The sequence below is a fragment of the Rhinolophus ferrumequinum genome, chromosome 4, assembly GCF_004115265.2.
Source record: "Rhinolophus ferrumequinum isolate MPI-CBG mRhiFer1 chromosome 4, mRhiFer1_v1.p, whole genome shotgun sequence".
Lineage (NCBI taxonomy): Eukaryota > Metazoa > Chordata > Mammalia > Chiroptera > Rhinolophidae > Rhinolophus > Rhinolophus ferrumequinum.
The window spans coordinates 9423077-9444430 of record NC_046287.1 but is presented as its reverse complement, the minus strand read 5'-3'; the positions used below and the strand labels follow the sequence as shown (position 1 = coordinate 9444430).

At 42.5% G+C, this 21354-nt stretch overlaps 1 protein-coding gene across 1 annotated transcript; it reads right to left on the bottom strand.

Moving 5' to 3' along the window:
- Window positions 1-1183: 1183 nt before the first annotated feature.
- Window positions 1184-20837, bottom strand: OLFM4 (olfactomedin 4). Its single transcript, XM_033104858.1, has 5 exons — window positions 20609-20837; window positions 15809-15961; window positions 9991-10203; window positions 8840-8999; window positions 1184-2260 (listed from the first exon to the last, which is right to left on the bottom strand). The coding sequence occupies exons 1-5, from the start codon at window positions 20798-20800 to the stop codon at window positions 1458-1460; spliced, it is 1521 nt and encodes a 506-aa protein (XP_032960749.1). The 5' UTR covers window positions 20801-20837; the 3' UTR covers window positions 1184-1457.
- Window positions 20838-21354: the final 517 nt, after the last annotated feature.

The following is a 21354-nucleotide window of genomic DNA, read 5'->3' as shown; positions in this document are numbered from 1 at the left end:
AAGCTGTTAATGTCACCTGCCACTAGGTGTATTGTCATTTGGGAGACAGCCATCTCTGTACCTCACAGCAAGGTATAAGCTATCCTACTAAGAGGTTTTTTATTTTTTTCTAGTTGAAAAAAAAAACCAAATAGTAATTAAAACAAAAGACAACTTTTTTTCAAAGCGCATTTTAATCCTTTATTACAGGGAAAGAGTACAGCATTTAAGGAGCCAATCCCATAGACGAGGGCTCATGAACATTAGAGGAAAGAGACGAAGAGCAGATGACAAAGCCTCCACATGCACAGAAGCACATACACCTACAAAGTTTTCCAACTGCTTTGACTTACTCGATACTTTCAGTGGGTATTCTACATTTCTTCCTCAAAAAACAAAAATATACTTTCTTACAAGTTTCAGGCTTAAACAAAGACAAAGTTTGCATGAAACAATGGATATGATTTAACCTAAGTCTCACTGAAGTTCCAAGGGCTTTGCCTTATAACCAGAAATGCTATCATTGTATCACTGCCATCTGATTTTCTTACGGTCTTAGAGTCATGTATGTAAAAGTTCACGATGAGACCAAAAAAAAGAATTTTGTTTATCTTATATCTGTTTCATAAAAAGATGGTTCATTCTTTTGTTTTTTTATGATTTTATTTTTTTATTTTTTATTGTTGTAAGTAGGAGGTAGGGGGAGTGGGTTGGTAAGCCTGGTTCTAATCTTCCGAGCTGCCTTTGGAACGATGTAATGAGGCAGGGACGTTCCCTGACTCTTACGCAGGGAGACGATGGGAGAAAAGGGTAACCCAGTGTCTCATTTGAAGATCCATCAGGATTGATTTGCAGTGTCCTATTTCATGTATAAAAGGGTCTTTCTCCAGAAAACTCAGAGCATTTTACAGGTATCATATAAGCACGCTACATTTATTTATCTGGAACATACAAAGCACCCACCGTTCCGGGGGCTAGCAAGAAAAATAAAGTTGGAGATTTAATCCCTCAAGGAGTTTCAGGTACTAACCTGACTAATTCAGCCCCAGGTTTCTTTCAGGAGTGGGAGAACTAGCCAGGCTACGTGGAGGAGACTGGTCACTGAGCCCCCTCTCCTGGACAAAGCATTCCCGGAAGCCATATGGAGTTCTCTTTAAGTTCCTCAATTCAATTCCCAGATGCCACCTCATTGATGGCTTCCCTGGCCCATGACAATCCCACCCTGGAAGGATCTTACTTCAGTAAGGAAATGCATCCCAGGAGGCAGATGGCTTCCAAGACAACTTATCAAATCAGGGCAAATATCTTAAGTCTCTAGTGTGGTAGAACTATGCTCCCAAATACTGGAACTAAGCAAATACACTCCAGGATTGCACTGCAGGTATCTAAATAAGTGGAGAAGACCATGTTTACATTTTTTTAAGACCATTTTTTTCAACAAACATTTTATTTCTCTCTCACCCGACAACCTGAACAGTTTAGTGGGGCTCCTGCTTGAAGATGAGATCATAATTCAGAAGGTAGCCATCATTATAGACAAAAAGCTTCTGGTCGAAAGGATGATAGTTGATGCTTTGCACAGTTTCCTGCATCTTATGCATTATAATGTCTAGTCTGCCCTCTTTCCCTGTGTTTGTGTCATAGTAGTAGAAAATCTCTTCTGTTCTGGTGTTCAGAGTACGGGTGGCATACAGAACCCCACATATCATGAAGGCATTAGAAACAGATGGTTTATACTGCTTGGTATGCCAAGTGTTTAGCACCAAAAGGGTGGTGTCATTGAGTTTACTAATCACCATGTTACCAGTGCTGGCTTCAGTGGAATAAATCACCCACAATCCACTCTCATCTACAGCAAAGTCAATGTCTTGCCAGCCAACATTAGCATATGAAAAGCGGTTATTATAGGCAGCATAGGGGAGATTTTGAGTCACAGAGACGGTGTTGGTGGTCAGGTTAATTTTGGCAATGTTGCCAGTGTTGTACCAGTTGACATACATGTTATTCTTGTAAACTGCTGTACCACTGCCTTGGCCATAGGTAATTCGGGACTGTTTGGCATGTCTGTACAATAGCAGATCATCCATTGTATTGTGGAGTTGGTAATATTCCAACATTCTCCCATCTGGATTCAACGGTGCCACCCAATACTGCCCTTTGTCTGGATTCTCGGGAGAATAATCTCGACCCCAGGCACCATACTTGTAGGAAAACCCTCTCCAGTTGAGCTGAACTATAAAGGGTCTGCTGATGTTCACCACACCACCGTGAGTGCAGGTCCCTATACAAACAAGAAAATACATGATCATTCTTAGAGCAAACGAATGAGAAGATACCAACAGTTAAATGACCTAAGAACCAAAGGAATCCATAAATGTTTGTCTTGTCAATGTACAGTGACAACAGTGGTTCTGGTGGAGAAGACCCAAAACCTTCTCTTGGTTTCAGTCTCAGTATAAACCTGCTGGTCAGCTCTAGAGAAAACGACCATTTGTTTCCATGGGTGCATTTTCCATCTGGAAAATGGGGATGATGAAATTGCCAAGAGCCATATGAAAAAGGTTGGAGGACCCAGAGACAGGAAAAGGGGACTTGGTAAATTTAATATAACTTTTTTTTCTATCAGGAAGCATTTTGCAAATATTATTCTGTTTCATTTTTCTTATAGAAAAATCAAGAAAGCAAGACCATTCCAGAGTCTTACTCTATGTCCATAAAGCCAGAAGGTACCACTCACCATGATCAGAGAGAATCGTGATGAAGGAGAAGACTGTCCAAGCCAGTCTCCTTTCCCTTCACCTTTCTGCCCTTCCCTGGGACTCATACCAGGTCCTAATACTGGTCCGAGTTAATCTCAGAAAAGGAAGTTTTAAATATGATAGTTTAAAGATACAGAAAGATGGTCCTATAATGGCGGGATTTCAGCCTTAGAAGCCATGGAAGTTATTTGAGAGCAGCATTGCCCTCTCTGTGCCCAAAGCATAGCCCATCACAGAGATCCCTTGGTGATCGTCTTGCCGCAGAGTTATAAGGTGGGTCTGGCTGTTTATAACCTATATTCTACCACATCATAGAATGACAGGCAAGTACTTCATCGTTCCCATTCTGACACTGTCACTGTCACAATGTGTACAACCAAGTGGGACCAGACTCACTGGTCCAACTGAATCTCCATCCCCTATAACACTTGGGTGAATGACTCAAGCTGGGTAATTGGCCCTTCATGTTACAGTCCCTCTGAAATGCCTGCCAACCCAAACCATTTATGAGCTATAGACAATAAAATTCCTCCAGAATTTTTATAATAACTATCCAAAGAGTTGAACACCCATTTTCTGGGATCTTACTAAATTGCCTTTAAAAAAAATGGGTGAGATAGTTTATTGGATAACAACAACAACAACAACAAATATGGATAAGGTCATTTTCCCTCATCCTGCTGCCTGGACCAGAACAAGTAAGGGAAGGAGGGAACAGAATCTGAATAGCTGGATCTCACTTTAAATGCTAGGAGGGGATTAGGGAGCCATGGAGAGCATATGAGGTGAGCTGGAGCCAAAAACAGAGCTCCAAACAGTTGCCTGAGGTTAGCATTGTGGGGTCAAGGGGATGCAAAGCTTTTGCCTTCTGAGTCTCTGCATCTGACCAATATGGCAAGACCCCTTCCTTTCCTGCGAAATGTCTCCCCCTCTCCCTACCTCACTCAAGGACTGCTCAGAGGTGAAACCATTACTAGAAATCCTGCTTTTATTTTTCCAATCTGCTGGCGCTTTTTGGTCCCAGAATTAAATACGTGCTCCTTAAATGCTCTCATAAATCTGCAGCTGGTGGGAAAGCCAGCCAACCATACAACAGGTAGAGAAATGAAACCATTCTGTACGCAACCTCAAATAATTTTGCATATCATTAAGCAGAACACAGTCATGGGTTTATTTTAATAATGCATGCACCATTTCGTAAATAAAAAAGCAACGTGTGTTCAGCCGAGAGGCTGCTCTCCACTAAAGAAATAATAAATAAAATTATAAATTATTATTTCTTCTCCTAAAAGTGATCTCTCAGATGAATGCTTGTTTGCTTTTGTTTATGAAACAATGCATGAATTATTAAAATAAAGTTAGCGGTATGTTCTGTTAAATGATAAAAACTGTTAGGTGTTTCCATATGCTACAAACTGGATTTTCTAGTTAAAATATCTTCCCAAGAAATTATTTATTCAACTACATTTCACTCTGAGGAAATGAAAGAAAGTCACTTTTTTCTTGCAGGTTAGAAGACTTAGGAATTGTTTGCTTAATTGAATCTTGAGAAATATCCCAAACCAATAGCAACAAATTTTTTAAGGAAAACGTACGATGCATATAATTAATTCAAGAATTATCATGGGGTTAAAGATAATAAACTATTTTATCCTAAATGTGGAAATCCTTGAATTAGAAGGAATCAAAATAATCTTCCCTTAAAAATTCCTACTACTATTATACTATCGCTACCCCTAATAATGGTAATAACAGTTCAGTAACATTTCACATGTTGGCCAAGAAATTAATATTATACCTGATATAAATACTAAAACTGTATGCACACAAATCTCTTTTATTCACCTCCCAACCATTCCTAAATACTCTCCTTTTATTTTTGTTATCTCCCCTTTATCCTTTATCTCCTTTGAGCCATTTTTAGGGCACTGGCTCTGGTCAAAAAAGTGGATACAGAGAGGAGAACAAAGCATTGTTGCCAGTACCACAGATGTGGCTACAACAGTGACAGACCACTGAAAAGCTATGGAGGGCTTCCCTGATTCCTGGCAGCAAACAGTCTTGGAAGCAATACTGAAGCTAGGACCAGTGACCACTGCTCCTCTAGCGCAGCCAGAGTCCCCAAGCCCCCGCCACCTACCCATCTACCCGAAGCTTCTCCCTGTCCTCCTCTATCTCACACCCTTTTCCAGCCGTTTCCTTCATTTGAAGGTCTTAGAGATACTCCGTTGTCTTTCTCAGCCATCCTATCCCTGCCACTGGCACAGCAAACCATTGCCCAGCCATGATCCAAGAATAATGAAAAATCAATGAATCATTTTGCATTTTCTGTTGGAAAAGAATACAGCATAGAACTGAGAGAAAAAGTACGTCGTCAGCTCCTCCACATATGAGGATGCAAAGAAAATTCGGTGTTATTCAGTTTGGTAAGTTTGTGGGAAATTTCCAGGAATCACAGGTACACCTCTCTATCAGAGTATCTATGGAAGGCAGCCTAGTGCAGTGAAAACGTTACCAGACAGACTCCACATCAAATACTCACTCCAATACTTACTAGCTATGCATCCTTGAGTGAGCTACTTAACCTTCTGAGCCTCGGTTTCCTCATATTAAAAGAAAAATAATAATACCTACTCTGTAGGACTATTAGGAAAAATAGAGAGAAGGCAGGTCCATGTAACTCAACAAATGGTAACTGTCAGCATTGCACTCACATCATGTTACCACTGAAGGTTTTCATGACTGTCTCCCTCCCTGGATAGTGGTTTGGGAGCGGTTTTGTACCCATCCTGATGACCCCAGTACTCAGAATGGGGCCAACCACACAGTGTTTGTGAAACAAAGGAATGAAAGACTAATCAAATCTCCCAAACCCTAGCAGTTTATAAAACACTAGCAGGGTAGGAGGCTTACCTACTCTTACTTATGAAACACTAGCCTCCTACCCTGCTATATATCTGAATTTTGTAAAGACCCTGGAGTACACGTCACAGAACGTAATGCAAAGAACCCTCTACATAAGGGTAGCCGTGGTTGGCAGTCTCTTCGCCACGCAATTCATTAGCTATTGCTATGGTATTCTGGAAATATACTGGGGAGCCACATAGTGAGACTTTAGAATATTGTAACTTGGCTTTTTAAAAGTACTGTGGTTAGCGTATTCTTTTAAAGCCAAATGATATATGCCTGCAGAGGAAACTTAATCTTAGATCTATCAGTGTCCTCTCCCACCTGGGCATTGGACCTTTATTTGAGCCACGACAAGAATATGATTGACGTGTGAGAATTAGGCAATTATAACAGTCATAATCATAAAAATAATTAAAATGAAATTGACTCTGAATTATTGGATATATGCTATCCAACACTCTGCTCTTCCCGAGGCTTGGGATTTGGGCAGGTCACCCCAAATCTTTCATACCCGAGGCAATTACCACTCGTTCACTGAGTACCTTATGTATGTCAGCACAGAGCCGAGCGTCGCCAAACAGTGGTAATCAACCCCTGAGCATTTATTCCCATTTTGCCATTTTGCCTAGGCAATTATTTAGATTCAGGGGGGAAAGAGAGAGAGACAGAGTCAGTTGTTTTCAGGGGGAAAAGTTAATGAGCAGAAGGCCAATTATTTTAGACTAGAAAGTTCTATGAAATGAAGCAGAAAAGGATGCCATTTTCAGCATAAACTAAATGTAAAGTGCATTTCATTGAACCCTCGCTACACGTCCTGGGTCTAAGATCGAGCTGACCACAGGGGTAGCAAACCACAGCTGCAAGGGAGGAGCCGAGAGAGCACAGAATCACTGCATAGCTGAGACTTACATACAATCATTTTTGTCCGGTGCAACTCTGCAGTCAAAAAAGCAGAGAGGCCAGATTTTAAAGTCCTATAATGGTGAGTAACTTTAATTAAACTCTCCACAGGCTCACAAGTTGGCGGTGCCTGGGGATTTTTCAATTCTGCATTATCAAGCAACCCAAACAGAAAGAGAGCAAGTGAAAGAAATTGATTTAAAAACATGACAAAAAGTCAGTTTAATATAAACATCATAAATATAATATGAACAAAGCTGGAGGAGGGCCAAGTGGCTTGGCTGGGATCCAGGTACAGCCAAGGTTGTGGGAAAGTGAGAGGAAATCTGGGCCTAATTTGCTTAAACAACACAGCTGTGCCAGGATGGCTGACAAAAGTCTAAGGGTGAGGACCTAGGGGAAAATTCTGGGGGGAAACAAAATATTCTAACACAAATAATCCAACAGACTCACTTGTTTCCCTCCTTAGATACAAAGCAGTGTACTTTCTCCTCCACCACTGTCCTTGAGTTACTACGCCTGACAGTCTAGGTCCGGAGACGACCAGGAAGTAAGGGGCCTTGCATTTCAGCCTCAGGGCTGTCACTAACTACCTGTGTGGCCTCAGGACAGGCAGCATCCTCACCAGGGAAGTCCCCTCCTCTGAGACATGAGGGGCCTGAGCTAGATGACCTTGACTGTTCCTTCCTGCTCTCAAATGTCCTCATTCTAAGGGATGCACAGGAAACTGTGCCAGAAAAATCTATTCCACTGACGAGGGGGAAAGGGGAGGGAGGGAAAGAGGGAGGGGAGAGGAGGGGAGGGGAGGAAGAGGGGAGGGGAGGGAAGGAAAGAGAAGGGAAGAGAAGGGAAGTCTTGCTCAGGTATTATTGAGGGTTGTCATTGCTGCAACTCCTGCCATCCGTGGCAGAAGGAGCTCTTATTTCCAGCGCACACTGACACCACTGATCCCAGACCAGTCCTGCCTCAGTTTGTTACAGAGAACAGAGCATGGCCTTTGTCTAAGCCTCCTCTCTCTGTCATACTGTGACAGATTCCCAAGTGCAGAGGGAGGAAAAGAGTCCCCCGAACAACATCACGAGGCTTATATCTATGGCAGTATCTAATTAAAGCCTTAAAGAAACCAGCTACACTGACAAGGATCCAGAAACGCAAGGCCTAAAAGGAAACAGGTTGTGACAATAGGAATTAATGAAAATAATAAGAACTGTACCATTTGATGAAAAGATACCGTCCCCATTCAGGCTGAGATGCTCACGACCTGCAGAGAGCGTGTCCCTGTGACACGGGTGTCTCTGAAGGACAGAGCTGAAAGCTGCAGCTGAGAGGCATTAGTTCACCTGGAGGGACGTGCGGAAGCTCACAGGGACCTAGCACTGCCTTTGTGCACAGCCAGATTTCACTTCCATTATCCTCTTCAAGAATTAGAACAATCGCCAGTGTCTGCGTGCCTGGCACAGAGCTCTGGGCTTCCCAAGCGTCCTTTCATTAACCCTTACAGCAACCCTGCAAAGCAGGCACTATTATCCTCCCATTAGCAAGGAGGGAGATTAAGGATCTTTTCCCTGTGGCCACCTAGCTGGAAAAGCTCAAGTCTTTGGGTTCCCAAAGCCCTGCTCCTGATCCCTACCCTCCACTGTCGCCATTTACATTCACGGGCACTTACGGAGCACCTGCCTCTATGCTTTCCTTGACCCCAACGATGACTCACTAGAGAGCGAGACTGCAAGCCTGCCCTCCAAGAACTCAGACCAGGAGGGACAGCTGGACACACCCACAAGTACAGGACATGGGGCTCTCCGGTAAATCCTCACTGAAGCCCAGGACACACTATACAGAACAGCACAAAGGTAAAATAAAAAGGCGGGAGGAGGGAAGGAAAGAGAGAAGAGGGAAGGAAGATTCAAGCCCTAAGCCCAGCTCAGCAGATCAATGAGCCCATCAGCCCTTGCAATCCACACACAGGCCAATGCCATGCAGGCTCCAGAGGCTCTTCCCAGGCCCCCGATAGCAACTCCATCACCACCGAGATGCTTGTCCTCTTAGTAAATGCCAAGGGTTCGTGTGTAACGGGTGAATTTCGTTTTACATCAACGCACTGGCCGTGCTTTTCCTCTGTGAGCCCCAGAAGGTGAGAGGATGTAGGGGAGGAGATTAAAAGCATGGAAGAATAAACTCAAAACTACAAAAACCCCATCCTTGCTGCAGGGTTGCAATCCTGAATCCCTTCCCCACCCCACTGTGGGCCCGTCGGGGGCCTGGCTCAGGTGGCAGAAACCTGGCATGCTTACCAGGAGCGGGAACAGGTGGGGCGACAGGGATGTTTTCACTTTTAGAGGCTTCGCACTCCTTTAGCTTGTTCTTCAGAGCCAAGATTTCTCGGCGAATGGCAAGGACATTGGTTTTGTCTAGTGTCTCGAGCTTCTCTACCAGGAGAGTCATATTCCTTATCTAAGGAAATAAAAATTCAGAGTGATTTTATATTATTGTGCAATTTCTTTCATAAACATTCCAGGGCTGAATTTTGTCACTTAGTGAAATATTGCAAGAGAATCCACCTGAGATCCTTCTGAATGGTTTCATTGGGAAGAATACATTTTATGGTTTAGCATGAATGCTTGTCAGATCTCAGGCAGATGAGTGTGACAAAAAGAAAATGGCAAAGATTTTTAACAGCTTTAATAATAGAGCACAGGCTCAGTCTCAGCACCCACAAATGTCCATTAAAGTTCATTTCTAATAACCTCCCCCTATAAACTCATGTTTACTCACGTTGTATCATAATTAAGTTTCTAATGAATGGTGAAAGCCGGAGAAAACTTAAATTCTAAAATATGTAACTAGAATTCTCAATTAGCCCATGTCATGACTGTGCTAGTAAATTCTCATTGATATAAATTATCCGACCATAATATTAATGTCTGGATAAATAGTCTTTATCCACAGAGCTTACAAGCCTTCACTAAAACATACTCACAAGAAACTCCATTTAAAAGGGTTGCCAGTATTTGAAGACGAGTTCCAAGATTGATCAAGGAGTACATGACCACACAAAAGGAGAAACAGACCTAGCAAGTCCAAAATCAGGTAAATTGTGGCTTTCTAGTCCCATGAGGGTAAATCCAGAACAGAGAGAAGACTCTTGGTCTAGTGCGGCCATGGAGTTGGTCAGATTCATATCATCTCCTGTCTAGGGACACTGAAAGACCACTTGGTTCTGGGGCAGGACACGGATCACCGCTCCTCAGTCAACATGTCCCCAGTGAGCTTAACTTCCTATTCAAAGACAGAAATCCATCTAGAGCAGAACACGGGATATGCCATGTGGTTGTGAGGGAGTCCAGAATTAGAAGTCAGGAGAGAGAGATTCATCGCCTGGTCCCGGCACTGATCGTGGAAGGGTTTTATTATTAATATACTAAGAAGTAAGTTCACTCCTTACCTCTACTTCCAGCTGGTCAACAATTTCTGAGCTCCCAGAAAAACCATCCTTCAGCTGGATGATCAATTTCTCCATCTCCTTCACTTCTATCTTGATCAGCTCAAAGTCCAATTCAGTGTAAGAAATGGAATCTTTTTCCATGATCTCTACCCGGAGAGTTAGGTTTACGAACTTCTTTTCATAGATAGTGATTAATTGGACATACTCCTTCACCTAAAAGAGAATCAGAAAGCTCAAGTCAGTTCCCAGAGTAATATTAGACAGGCTTCCTCCACTACCAAGCCCTTGGGGGCTATATGACTGCCGTCAATTATTTTTTTTAAAAAAAGAAATGGATCAAAAATATATTTAACTATATATTTTTTAATCTCTCCAAATACAAACTTATTACGACAGTTGGGGGGATGGATTTGGTACTTGAATAAAATAATTTTGCTTCAGAATCTTCATTCACAAGTACATTTTCATCTCCATTTTAATGTTTGAAGATATTAGCCCTCCAAACTAAACTGGTTTGAATCAGAGTCTCTTGCCCTCTCCCTCCCCTCAAGCACATGCTCCAAATCAGGGTTTCCCAACCTCAGCACTATTGACATTTGGGGCTACATCATTCTTTCTTGGGGTGGGGGGGGGTTCCTTGTATGTTATAGGATGTTTAGCAGCATCCCTGGCCTCTAGATGCCAATAGCACGCACCCATCCCTGAGTTGTGATCACAAAAGATGTCCCAGAGATTGCCAAGTGTCCCTGGGCGGCAAAATCACCACCACCACCACCCTCCCTTCATTTACAACCAGTGCTCTAAATCTAAGTATTTTCTAGAAGGAGGGGAAATGCACTAAATAGAATCCTTTCTTTGCTCACCATATGCAGTGAGTTTTGAGCCCCTCTGCCTTTTACAAAGTGACATAAAGACCCATCTTTCCTCACAATATGTGAGTCTGTGAGCAACTTGAAGTGCACCTTTCATTAAGTGCACCCACATTTATTCCGAGAACTGATTATTGCAATCAGACCTTTAAATTACACATTTGTTGCATATATTTGAATGTCTGATCATTAAGTTAAAATACTTCCCAAAATTCCCTTGGTGGTTTAGCGTATAATTGGAATCTCCAAATGGATATTTCAATATAAACACTGTTGGTGGTTCTTTCTGTGTCTGCTCTCTGAAAGAAGTGCCATGGCTTTTTTAAGGACCTGCTCATTAAAAGTTGCTTGTTTGACATTCTTTTAAAAAATTGGAACCTAAGTGATACTTTTCCCCAAACTGTGCTAATGTCAAGTAGCCATCCACAGAGCCGAGATGGATTCAGGGCCAGATGTTGGCTTCTAATCCTTCGACTACTAAAGCAGCCCTAACTTCTGTCATTTCTGTCGCTCCACTTAACCCCACTGTGCAAATTAATATAGACTCATAGGCCACAAACCTAAAGGGCTAGGGCTTCAGGCAAAGAGGATTTTAATGAAAGTTGAAAATGCAGCCCTTGGCGCTGCTGGTGTATCTCCTGGGGCAACTGATGTTCACTCCATCAGATGTGCCAATGGAGAATGATAAAGCTGGTAACATCTGAGCAGACAAGGAGCTTACAAAAATATAAAAACCTAACAAGTTCGGTTAAAAATACAAACACAGATTTAGGGTAGCTAGATTTCAATTTCTGAAAAGAAAGAAAGAAGAAAGAAAGCAAGAAAGAAGAGAGAAAGAAATCAGGCATCAAACCTTGCCTGTGATAAAAATAATAATAAAAATAATAGTGACGAAATGCCAATCCATTGCAGAAATGGAAGTTTGCAAAATGAATACTCGTGTTGGCATTTGGTCTTGCCAGTTCCTGGGACAAATACACACCCTCTGCTTTCCTGGAACATTTTTGGTGGCACATCGCAGCAGTTGTTCTACAAAAACGAGTGATTCAACTGTCATCTCTGTTAAATGAAATGTGGCTCTCCCTGAAAACCAAGGCATAACCTACAGTTTGCTACCTATGAGAATTTGTGGTGTTCGACCACGAAATGAAGGATCTGTGTTTAAGAAAAAGCTTAGGTTCTTTCAGCTGACAGTTAAAGGAGGGTTCAGTGATATTGAGGAAAACTGGAATTATCCATGGAGTTATGGAAGGCAGGGAAGAATTTGAAGATGGGCCAGAATAACTTCACAGTGTGAACTGGACTAATTTAAGTAGATTGTTAGCATAAACCTTTCACGTGTACAGATCTCTAATCTTAAAATGGCATGGAAACTTCTGAGAACATCCCTGCTCTCTCTGTAGCTTCCGTCTTAGTAGAGGCGGCCCAGCTTGCCCAGAATGTATAGCAAGAATATGGGTCTGGCCCGAAGGGGACACATCCCTGTGTCAATATCTCTACCACAAGGCTCTTTATCACTGCAAGTTTGAGCTTTAGGAGACTCATCGGTGCTTGTCTTCAAAACACCAGCCTAACACTCAGAATTTCCGTTCTTTTATTTGTTGTGCACATATTCCATCATTGATGGGTTGTAAAAATCAAAGTTTGTTTGGGGATTTGTTCTAGAGTGTTTGTTGTTGTTGTGTACAATAAATGTGTTCCTAGAATAAATAAGGATGCAATACAGTAGGCTTTTAAGCTAAATTAGTTTGGCTCAAGTTTCTGCCAGTTCCCCAAAATCTGTGATCATACCTATGGCCAGATTATTTGAAATAAGTAAATATACTTTGCAGCATACTCCTATTTTAACATACCTTTCAAAATAAATGCAACCAGATGAAATGAGCTTGAATTGTCCATCACGACATATGAAGCACTTCAGAGTTACACTCACCTAAATTCTAATCTGACAAGTACTTAGTGGGCATGTCAATTTCTCTAAGCCTTAGTTTCCTGCTGTAAATTGGGGGAAATAGTATCAAACTTCCAAGATTATTGGGAAGACTAGAGAGAATATATATTAAGTGCCTAGCCTAATAGATACCCTATAAATTACAGCAATTATTAGCGAAACAGTGATTTCAGGGTTTTTTTGTTTTCAACCTGACCTTTTCATTTACTATATTTCACTGCAGAAAACATTGCTCAGTCAATGTTGTTTGTTTATGGGTGGCCTAAATGTCTCGCAGGCTACCTCAACCTTCTCATGCATGAGGATCTATTAGCAAATGCTTGGTATTCAATAACTTGCCCTGAAACCATAACCTTCCAGAGAAAAAAATAAAACAAATCCTGAGCTGCCTTTTGTGTCATCTCCTTTCCAAGTAGAGTCACAAGAAGACATGTCATAAACAACAAAAAACTATAAAATGCTTTTAGCATCTGAGGCAGACACAAGTCTTTCCTGTGTACGGGCAGATACTGCATCAACGTAAGCGGTCAAAACCCTTTCCTACCGGCCTGCCCAAACGGGCATCCCCCCAGGCGTCTAGATAAACCGTGATTTCCAAGGCAACCTAGAGATGTCTCTAATAATTCACCTGCAAATTCAAAAGCCCTCAGCTGAGGAGATAACTTTGAATCTAAAGGTATTAGTGACGTACTGCATCACTTCTTGGGTCTGCCCTGGAGGATGGTGACAGCATGGCTGAGAGACAAGAGAACTGAGATGAATTCTGAAGAGTCAAGTTCCTGACCTGGCTTAAGCAGCCTTTACACTTATGTCTCTACCTTTATGAACCTCAGGTTTCTCATCCCTAAAATAGGAAGGAGACCACAGGCCTATCTGCCTTAAAGGGTGGCTTGAGAGTAGAACAGAAATGGAAGCATTTAGAAAAGTACAAACATAACAAGTTACGATTATTGTTGTTGTCACCTGTCCCACCTATCTATTAATATTATGCAAATCTCAACTGGTAGGACAACTCCTTTCTTACATAGGTCTCAGTCACAATTTTTTTAGGACCAGCTACTGACATTTTCAGAACTAAAAGCTGTCCCACCCACTTTGAACTTCTCCTCTGCCAATTATAAGCAAAGCAGATGCCACTTGCCCCCCTCACAGAAATGGAATTACATGTCCCATACTCACAAACCTGGCAAGCTACGTGCCCTCTCTAGAGCAGCTTGGAGTTTCACACTGCCCTTCACACTCCTGCCAGCAAAAAAGACATGCAAATCAGTAGCTTCCACTATTTCAAAGCAAATGACTCTAACTGAAAAGCTCTTTACCTAGGATTTTCCTGCGCTTGTTATGTTTTTATGCATAACTTCTTATCTGTACTTGATTATGCTGGAATAAGGCTATGAATATTAATGGTTGGAATTTATAATTTAGTGCTGTGCCTTTTCTGCTGATTAATTCAAGGACATTTTATTTCTTAAAAAGCTAGGTTCCCGAAGTAGTAAAACACATTTTCCTGGACACTCACTTAAATTTAGAATATTTATCTACCAATTCAGATTGAAAGCAGGGTGTCAGTTTCACCACAATTTTTTTGTCTTAAAGGATAACTATGCTGGATGTTGTGGTGGCTAAACTTAAATTTCTCAGGAAAACTTATTTTGAATCTGGAAGGAAAGCCAGAGCTCCTTGTAAATTCATGGAGCTGTAGTAAATTATGTATAATGTGATTATAGCCTAGTGTGAACTTCACCTACGCAGAAAATGGGAGCCTTTCTAATTGATTTTTAACTTGGCAAAAAAGGTAGAAAGGTCAAAACTAGAGGAAATCCCATTGTTCCAGTTAGCTCACAGAAAGACAAATCCTATAACTTCCTCCACTAGAGGAAAGCAGTAGTCCGGGGGTTTGAGTCAAGGTCTTTACCAAGGCTGAGTAACCTATTAGTCTTGAATCAAACTCCCAGAGAAGCCTTCAATTTTGGTCTAATGCTAGACATGGCTAATGTAATGTTGCTGCTGAGATGATAGAAGATAACCACCAACAAAGAGAGAGAGGGAGAGGAAGAGAAGGAAGAGAGTAAATTGGAAAGAGGAAATAAGAGGAAGAGAAAGGAAAAGAGGGAGGAGGAAAGGAAGATAAGAGGCAGAAGATTTGGGGAAGTGAAGGAGGAGAAGGAATAGGAAGAGGAAGAGAAAGCCAAAAAGAGTTTTTTAAAAAAAAAAATTAAGAAGGGAAAGAAAGATTAGGAGGCATGGACAAGGGAAAAGACTGAAGCAAGAGGAGAAAAAAAAAAATTTTTAAGGGAAGGAAGAATGGAATAGGAATAGGAAGAAAAAGTGAAAGAGAAGGAAGATGAAATAAAACATAAAGAGGATAAAGGAGGAGAAAGAAAAGAAAGCAAGGCTAAAGAGAAAAGGAAGGAATAAACAATAAAACTGAAAACCGCAGAGCTGGGGTTTGCAGGGAGAGCTCCAGTCCTCTTTCCAGCCACATGAGCCTCACAATATTGAAGTGAGTTTATCCACTGCGGGAATAATCTCAATCTCATTTTCTTCCTGTGCCCTCATTTGTTCTGCTATAAAGAACTCCACAGGTGTACTGTAAATAAAAGCTAAATCCTCCATAGGATGCAAATGTGCTGTCTTTGAAACAGTGAAGAAGAAGAATAGCTGCTTGTAAAGTCCCAAAAAAAAGTGTTTTGTGCGCTAACAAAACAAACTCATAGATACAGACACCAGAATGGTGGTTCCAGAGACAAAGGAGGGGAGGGGAGGGAGAAGTAGGTCAGGGTGGTCAAATCTATGGTAATAGATAGAAGGAAACCAGATTCTACGGGTGGTGAGCACGCCGTAGGGTACACAGAGTGGAATTATAATGTCCACCTGAAAATTCTATAAGGTTATTAACCAACGTTACCCCAATAAATTCAATCTTTAAAAGGTGTTTTCTTTTTGCCTGTTTGTTTGTACTTATTAAGACACTGTTGGAAGAGAAAAAAATTCTTACTTTAGAAAGCTCTTTCTGGAACTTCTCATAGAGAATGTGAGCTCTGTATTCCAAGCGCTCCACTCTCTCCACGGGGAAGGTGGTGTCTGGTAGAGTGATGGAGCACTGGCAGGTCCCACGGTCATCCTTGGAGCCGGTGAAATTGGAAAATGACTGTAAAGAAAAGTAAGTTCAACATCAGTAATAAGCTGAGAGATGAGCTTTTTGGCAACTGGAGGGACAAAAATTGGCTTGTCGAAAGAGTGCTTAGAGGCAAGCAAGTGGAATCCAATAAATAAATGAATAGAACCATAGAAACCAGCGAAAACCACCAAGTTTCACAGGCAGGAGCTACACCTAGCATCTTAGCCACATCTATCTCCACCTGTTGGGTTAAACCGCTACGTCACCCGTTTTATCTAAAGGAACATTATCTTTTCCTAAAGAGTCTTAAGGGAAATTATTATTGTCCCTATATAAGGAAAAGGAAATCAAAAATTGATAAGAGTTCTAAGTTTGATTGCCAAATCTACCATTGACTGGATGTGAACCCTCTTTAAGTCTCAGTTTTCTCCTCCGTGAAATGGACATAACCTACTTTACTCTACAGGGTCGTCCTCCAGGGTACCCGCATAATGCCAGCCAAGTCCCTAAACACGGTAGGTGATCAGTAAATGTCATTTCCCTTTTTCTTCTCCTTACTCATTTTCTTTTCCTCTCCTTTACCCCAACCCCAACCCATTTCCTCCTGGTAGGAATGAGGAAAAAACATCAAGGATATGGGTTACAGTGAAAATATACAACACAAATTCACATCCTTTCTTCACCTGGGAAATTGTGTAATTACCATCCTTCAAAACGGAAACAAACCAGCCATTTGTTAAAAACGAAACAATGCGTGAGTCGGAAGGTTTTGTGCAATTTTTAAAAAAGTTTTGCAGCTTACCACTTGCAGAAAAGTCATTTTGAAATATTTGATGTTTCTTTAAAATATTCAGGCTCACACTTCAGTGCCACTGCATATTTTAAAAATGACAGGTTTGAAAGATCCTGTTTTTCTTTTGTCCCCTTTGAACTTCCCCAAGGGGATTCCACCACAATTAACTTTTTTTTTTTAATACTACTATTGCCTAACAGAGTAACTCTTGGCAGCCAAATGACTCTGCCGTTCAGGGATCTCATCTGATGCCCAGGGCAGCCCAAAGCTCACCTGTGGGACATCAGCCTGACGTGTCTCTTTCTGAAACTACCCAGGGAGAGCAACGGTTTGCAGAGATTGAAAGGGACCCAGGCTACGCCTCTCAAAGTTTAGGAGGTCAGCTGGCTGCAGCTGAGGTTGTGTGCTCTGTGCATTTAACGTCCACCAACCTGCATGATTCTAGAACAAGATGAACCTAGATGCTTCTGCAATCAAGGTTCGTCCCGTCAGTGACCTCTGGACCAATTAATTCAGGCTTTTGGAATTAAGTTGCTTACTGATTTAACCTAATCTTCTTTAAGAAGAGCAGAAAGAATATATGTCTACAATTTGTACCCCAAATTCTCTATGCCAAGTAAATTGCTGACAATGGCCTCAAATTTCTTTGCCAATCACACCCTATACCTGCAGGAATTGGGGAGTAAGGAGGGTGGACAAGCGGGTTTATGCTGAACACCAGGACTGGGAGGGGGCAAGGGAAGGGTCTTTGCCGGGGACGAGTAAGGCCCGGACAAGCTACCCTGGCGGCCTGTAAGAGAAGCCAGCTTCCCTGTGAACCAGCTTTATCATTCCCTCTGAAGAGAGAAAGACTGCAGCTCAAGCATGCCACAGCTTTGGCAGAAGGACCACTATCTCACGGACTTTTGAAGAAATAGCTTATTATAACTGTCTACAAAAAAAAAACAAAAAGTCTTGCATTGCATTCTGACAAGGGAAGGTTAATTAGCTGCACAAGACAGGGTTGGACCATTCTTGGAGTCCTCTGAAAAGCTCTGTCAACTCAAAAACCAGTGGAGATCATCAAGCAGTCTCAGACAATCAACTAGAAACCACTAGCTAACAACTTTTAATCCTGAAGTTCACCTGAAAGGCAGGCAAATAATTATAGCCCTGCTGACAGTCATTCCATCGGCTTCTGTTGAATCTCTCGGTCCCAGTGCTCTGGACTCCCCAGCTGCCATCCTGCTTATCATCAGCCCAGCGTGCTCAGCTGACATCAAAATGGTCCATAAGTTTGATCAGTGTCTCCCATTAGAGGTATTTCTGCTCCTCTCATTCAAAGACAATGAAGCTAACGGTGATGGGTCTCTCTCTGTGGTGAATACTTAAACTCTATGTGTGTGGAACATGGAGAATGGGAGACAAAGACAAGCGCTTGTCCCTTTGGTTGTTGGGAGGGGATGTGACCCCCTTGTGGAGGGCAAATAGGGCCCTGTGCGCCCCACAATACACCTTACACTGGTAGGTCCTCGCTCACTCAACATGTATTCAATTAACATTTACTGGTGTCGACAACAAGCCAGGCTCTGGTGTTAGGGAGACAGACAACACCCGACTCCTGCCCAGTGAATCGGGCCCATTTTCATGATAAAAGCTTCAGTTGTCTACTTTTGCATCGAGCCCCTTAGCCTGGTGACAGAAGCATATGACTCATTCTGGTTCTGACTCTGCGAGTGGCGGAGCAGAGCGTGAAGCCTTTTCTCATCTGTGCAGTGAGGACCCTGGTGGCGGTTCCTTCACCGGAGAGTGACACCCGAGGCACGCAGACCACTGCAGCAGAAGGGGTGACTCACATTTGGGATGTGAGGTTGCAATCGGCTCTATTAGCAGCCCAGTCTAAGTGCCTGTAAAGATTCAAGGAGTAAAATAATGGTGCTCAACATTTTCAAAGTACAGAAAATGATACATTTGGAATTTGCTCGATGACAGTTATAAAGGGGTTTTCCACCACTTTCCAAAGAGCTCATCCAGCTGACAGCCAGCCCTAGAAAATCGGGTTTATAATGGAAGTGACACCTTGTCGGCTGCATAAAAGAAGTTGGGCTTGTGATACCGACTCGCCAGAGGAAGATAAGTAAATCACGAAGGAAGTTAAAACCTCTAAGTATAATTTAACTACTATTTTTTATCTACTTCTAAATATGTATCTCCTTACCAGATAACAGGCATTTTCTAACAGGTTCTCTGTTTCGTGACCTATGATTTATTTTCTATTATTTCAGCTGATCATCTTACCCAAATGCTGACTTCTGATTGGTAATGAAGCTTCAAAATAAATTATTATTGTTTATAATAATAAATACCTCATTTTTAAAAATGCTAACAAGTTCTAATTGTCCCCATGAAAGTCATTTATTTTCATGAAATAAAATAATGCATCTGATTTCTGGCTGCAAAGAATCTTTGTGCATATCCATGATTCGCAAAGCATTTTCCTTTTAAAGATTTCATCTATACTCCTTGAAAATACAGAAAGCTGCATACAGAGAGATGGTCAAAAGCGTGAGCAGACTAAGTTTGAGCTATAGAATGTGCTAGCTTAGTGACCTTAAGCCAATGACTTCACCTCTCTAAGCCTCAGTTTTCACATCTCTATAATGGGATCATTAATTGTATCTATCTCTTAGGGTTAAATAAGATATTAATAATATGTATTATGAATAATCTTATGTGTAGTCCTGCCGTGAACACCATTGCTGCCATTTCTATCTGGGTCTTATCCAAACCATCTGTTAATCAACAAATTTGTATTGCCTATATATAGTCCTGATGGTGAAAACAAAAACAACAAACAAAAGCCTTTTCCTTCTCTTTCCCATTGGCCCTTCCATTCAGACATGGTCATGTAAGCAGGGACCTGACCTGTGAGTAAAGGTCATAGAAACGCAACGGGATGGGTTCTGGGGAGTTAAGACTCCCCTACCCCAAGTCACAACTTAGCGTGGAAAGCCTCAGTTTTGCAGAGCAGAGCTCCTACTGAAAGGCCCAGAGGTGATGTGGGCAGAGGTGACGTGAGAAATTGCCTCTTGGCCCCGAACCTCTCACTCCTCCATCCCTCTTCCCAGTTCCCTAAAGGAGGTCCAGAGGATACATCCTCCAAAGAACTGGGCTCACTACGTGTTCCATTGATGTAGCCTCTGGCTGGACCAGTACCTTTTAATGCATAAGGGTTGGTTAGTTGGTCGGTTGGTTGGTTGGTTTGTCGCTACTTCTGTTATTGGTTTGAGCTGAAAATGGTTCTAAAAATTCCCTATAAGGAAGATATTTCCCTCTTCCAGGGAAATATCCATGTGTGATTGCACTTTCCTAGAGACCAAGGACTCCTCCCCCTACTTCTGTCACCCATGTCCTTTACAAACCAGTCTCAGAGAAACTCAGCACTACAAGCCCCGCACTGTGGCTCTTCCTCCCTCCAGGGCATTTCTTCAACATGCGCAGGGTCCCTCCTGGGAAGCAAATCAACTGGACCCACTTTTCTGGAACTCCTGCTGGTGGAGCCCCTTCCCTAACAGCTCTAACTGGGCATAGAACCTGGGCATGTCTGCTTGCAGAGCTCTCCGCCCCGCCCCCAGTCTAAAGTGCAGGCAAGCTAGAGACCCTCCTAAAAGCTTAGATTGTTTCCTGAAAGTCCCTCACTAGAGAACTGAGATGTCATCTCTCTTGCTAACAATTTAATTATTTCACCCAGGTTTTAATTCATTTCCATGGCTCCTACAGTTAACAAAGGGAATTGTAAATCTTTTAGAGAGCTCAGGTCTAGCCATCCATGAAATTATATTCAGGTCTCCAAAAGGCGAGAGAAAGGGAATGAATGCAGCGCTCAGACTCTGGGGCCTGCTCACCTGGGTCCTGGAGCCAGAACCAGAGCTGGCGCTCCAGTTGCTGCTGGATTTGGAGCCAGAGGTGAAGCTGGAAGTGAAGTCAGATTGCAGCACGGAGGTGGGGCTCAGCTCAGGAGTCAGGTCCACCAAGTCCCCTGCGTCTGAGCCCAGAAGGGACAGAAGGGCCAGCAGGAAGGGGAAGCCGGGCTGCATCTTATGCTGTTGGCTGGAGCCGCTGGCTTCTGCAGAGCCCAAGGGCTTCTTATAGCACCCAGTGGGGATTTCCCCATGGCCAGTTTGTGGGGAAAGAGGAAGCCACCGGAGAGCGTGTGACAGCCCCGGGAGAGTCAGGGCATCCAGGAACCTGAGTCACCTCCACACCTTGTCTCTGATCCCCACTCCATCAGCTGCCCTTTGATCTGTTATCTCCTGCCAAATATTAACTCAAACGTGCTTTTTCAAACCTAATATCTGGTTTCCAACTTCAAGCCTAATATCTGGTTCCCAACTTGATACTTCCTTGAAAGAGACCTGATCAAAGCAGTCTTTGTGAATGAGACAAAGCTTTCGGCCCCAGGAGGCAGAGGCAACCCTGAGGCCTTTGCCCAGAAGCCATTTCTAGTGGTCCATTTCACCGAACGCTGCTCTCCAGAGTGCGCAGGGAGCTCAGTTTAGAAACTGTCCCCAGCGTGTGAGTCCCTCTTCAGATACTACTTTCCAGGTTGTGCCTGGCCCCTCCTTTGCAGCGTCTGCTTCTAGACAAAAGT

What these genes read in the sequence shown, in the direction of transcription:
- OLFM4 (XM_033104858.1), bottom strand. Translation starts at nt 20,800, where the DNA reads ATGCAGCCCGGCTTCCCCTTCCTGCTGGCCCTTCTGTCCCTTCTGGGC. An exon ending in TCCAGAAAGAGCTTTCTAAA is followed by an intron (nt 10,204 to 15,808) that starts GTAAGAATTTTT and finishes ATTCTCTTTTAG; the next exon opens with GTGAAGGAGTATGTCCAATT. An exon ending in TTGACCAGCTGGAAGTAGAG is followed by an intron (nt 9,000 to 9,990) that starts GTAAGGAGTGAA and finishes TTATTTCCTTAG; the next exon opens with ATAAGGAATATGACTCTCCT.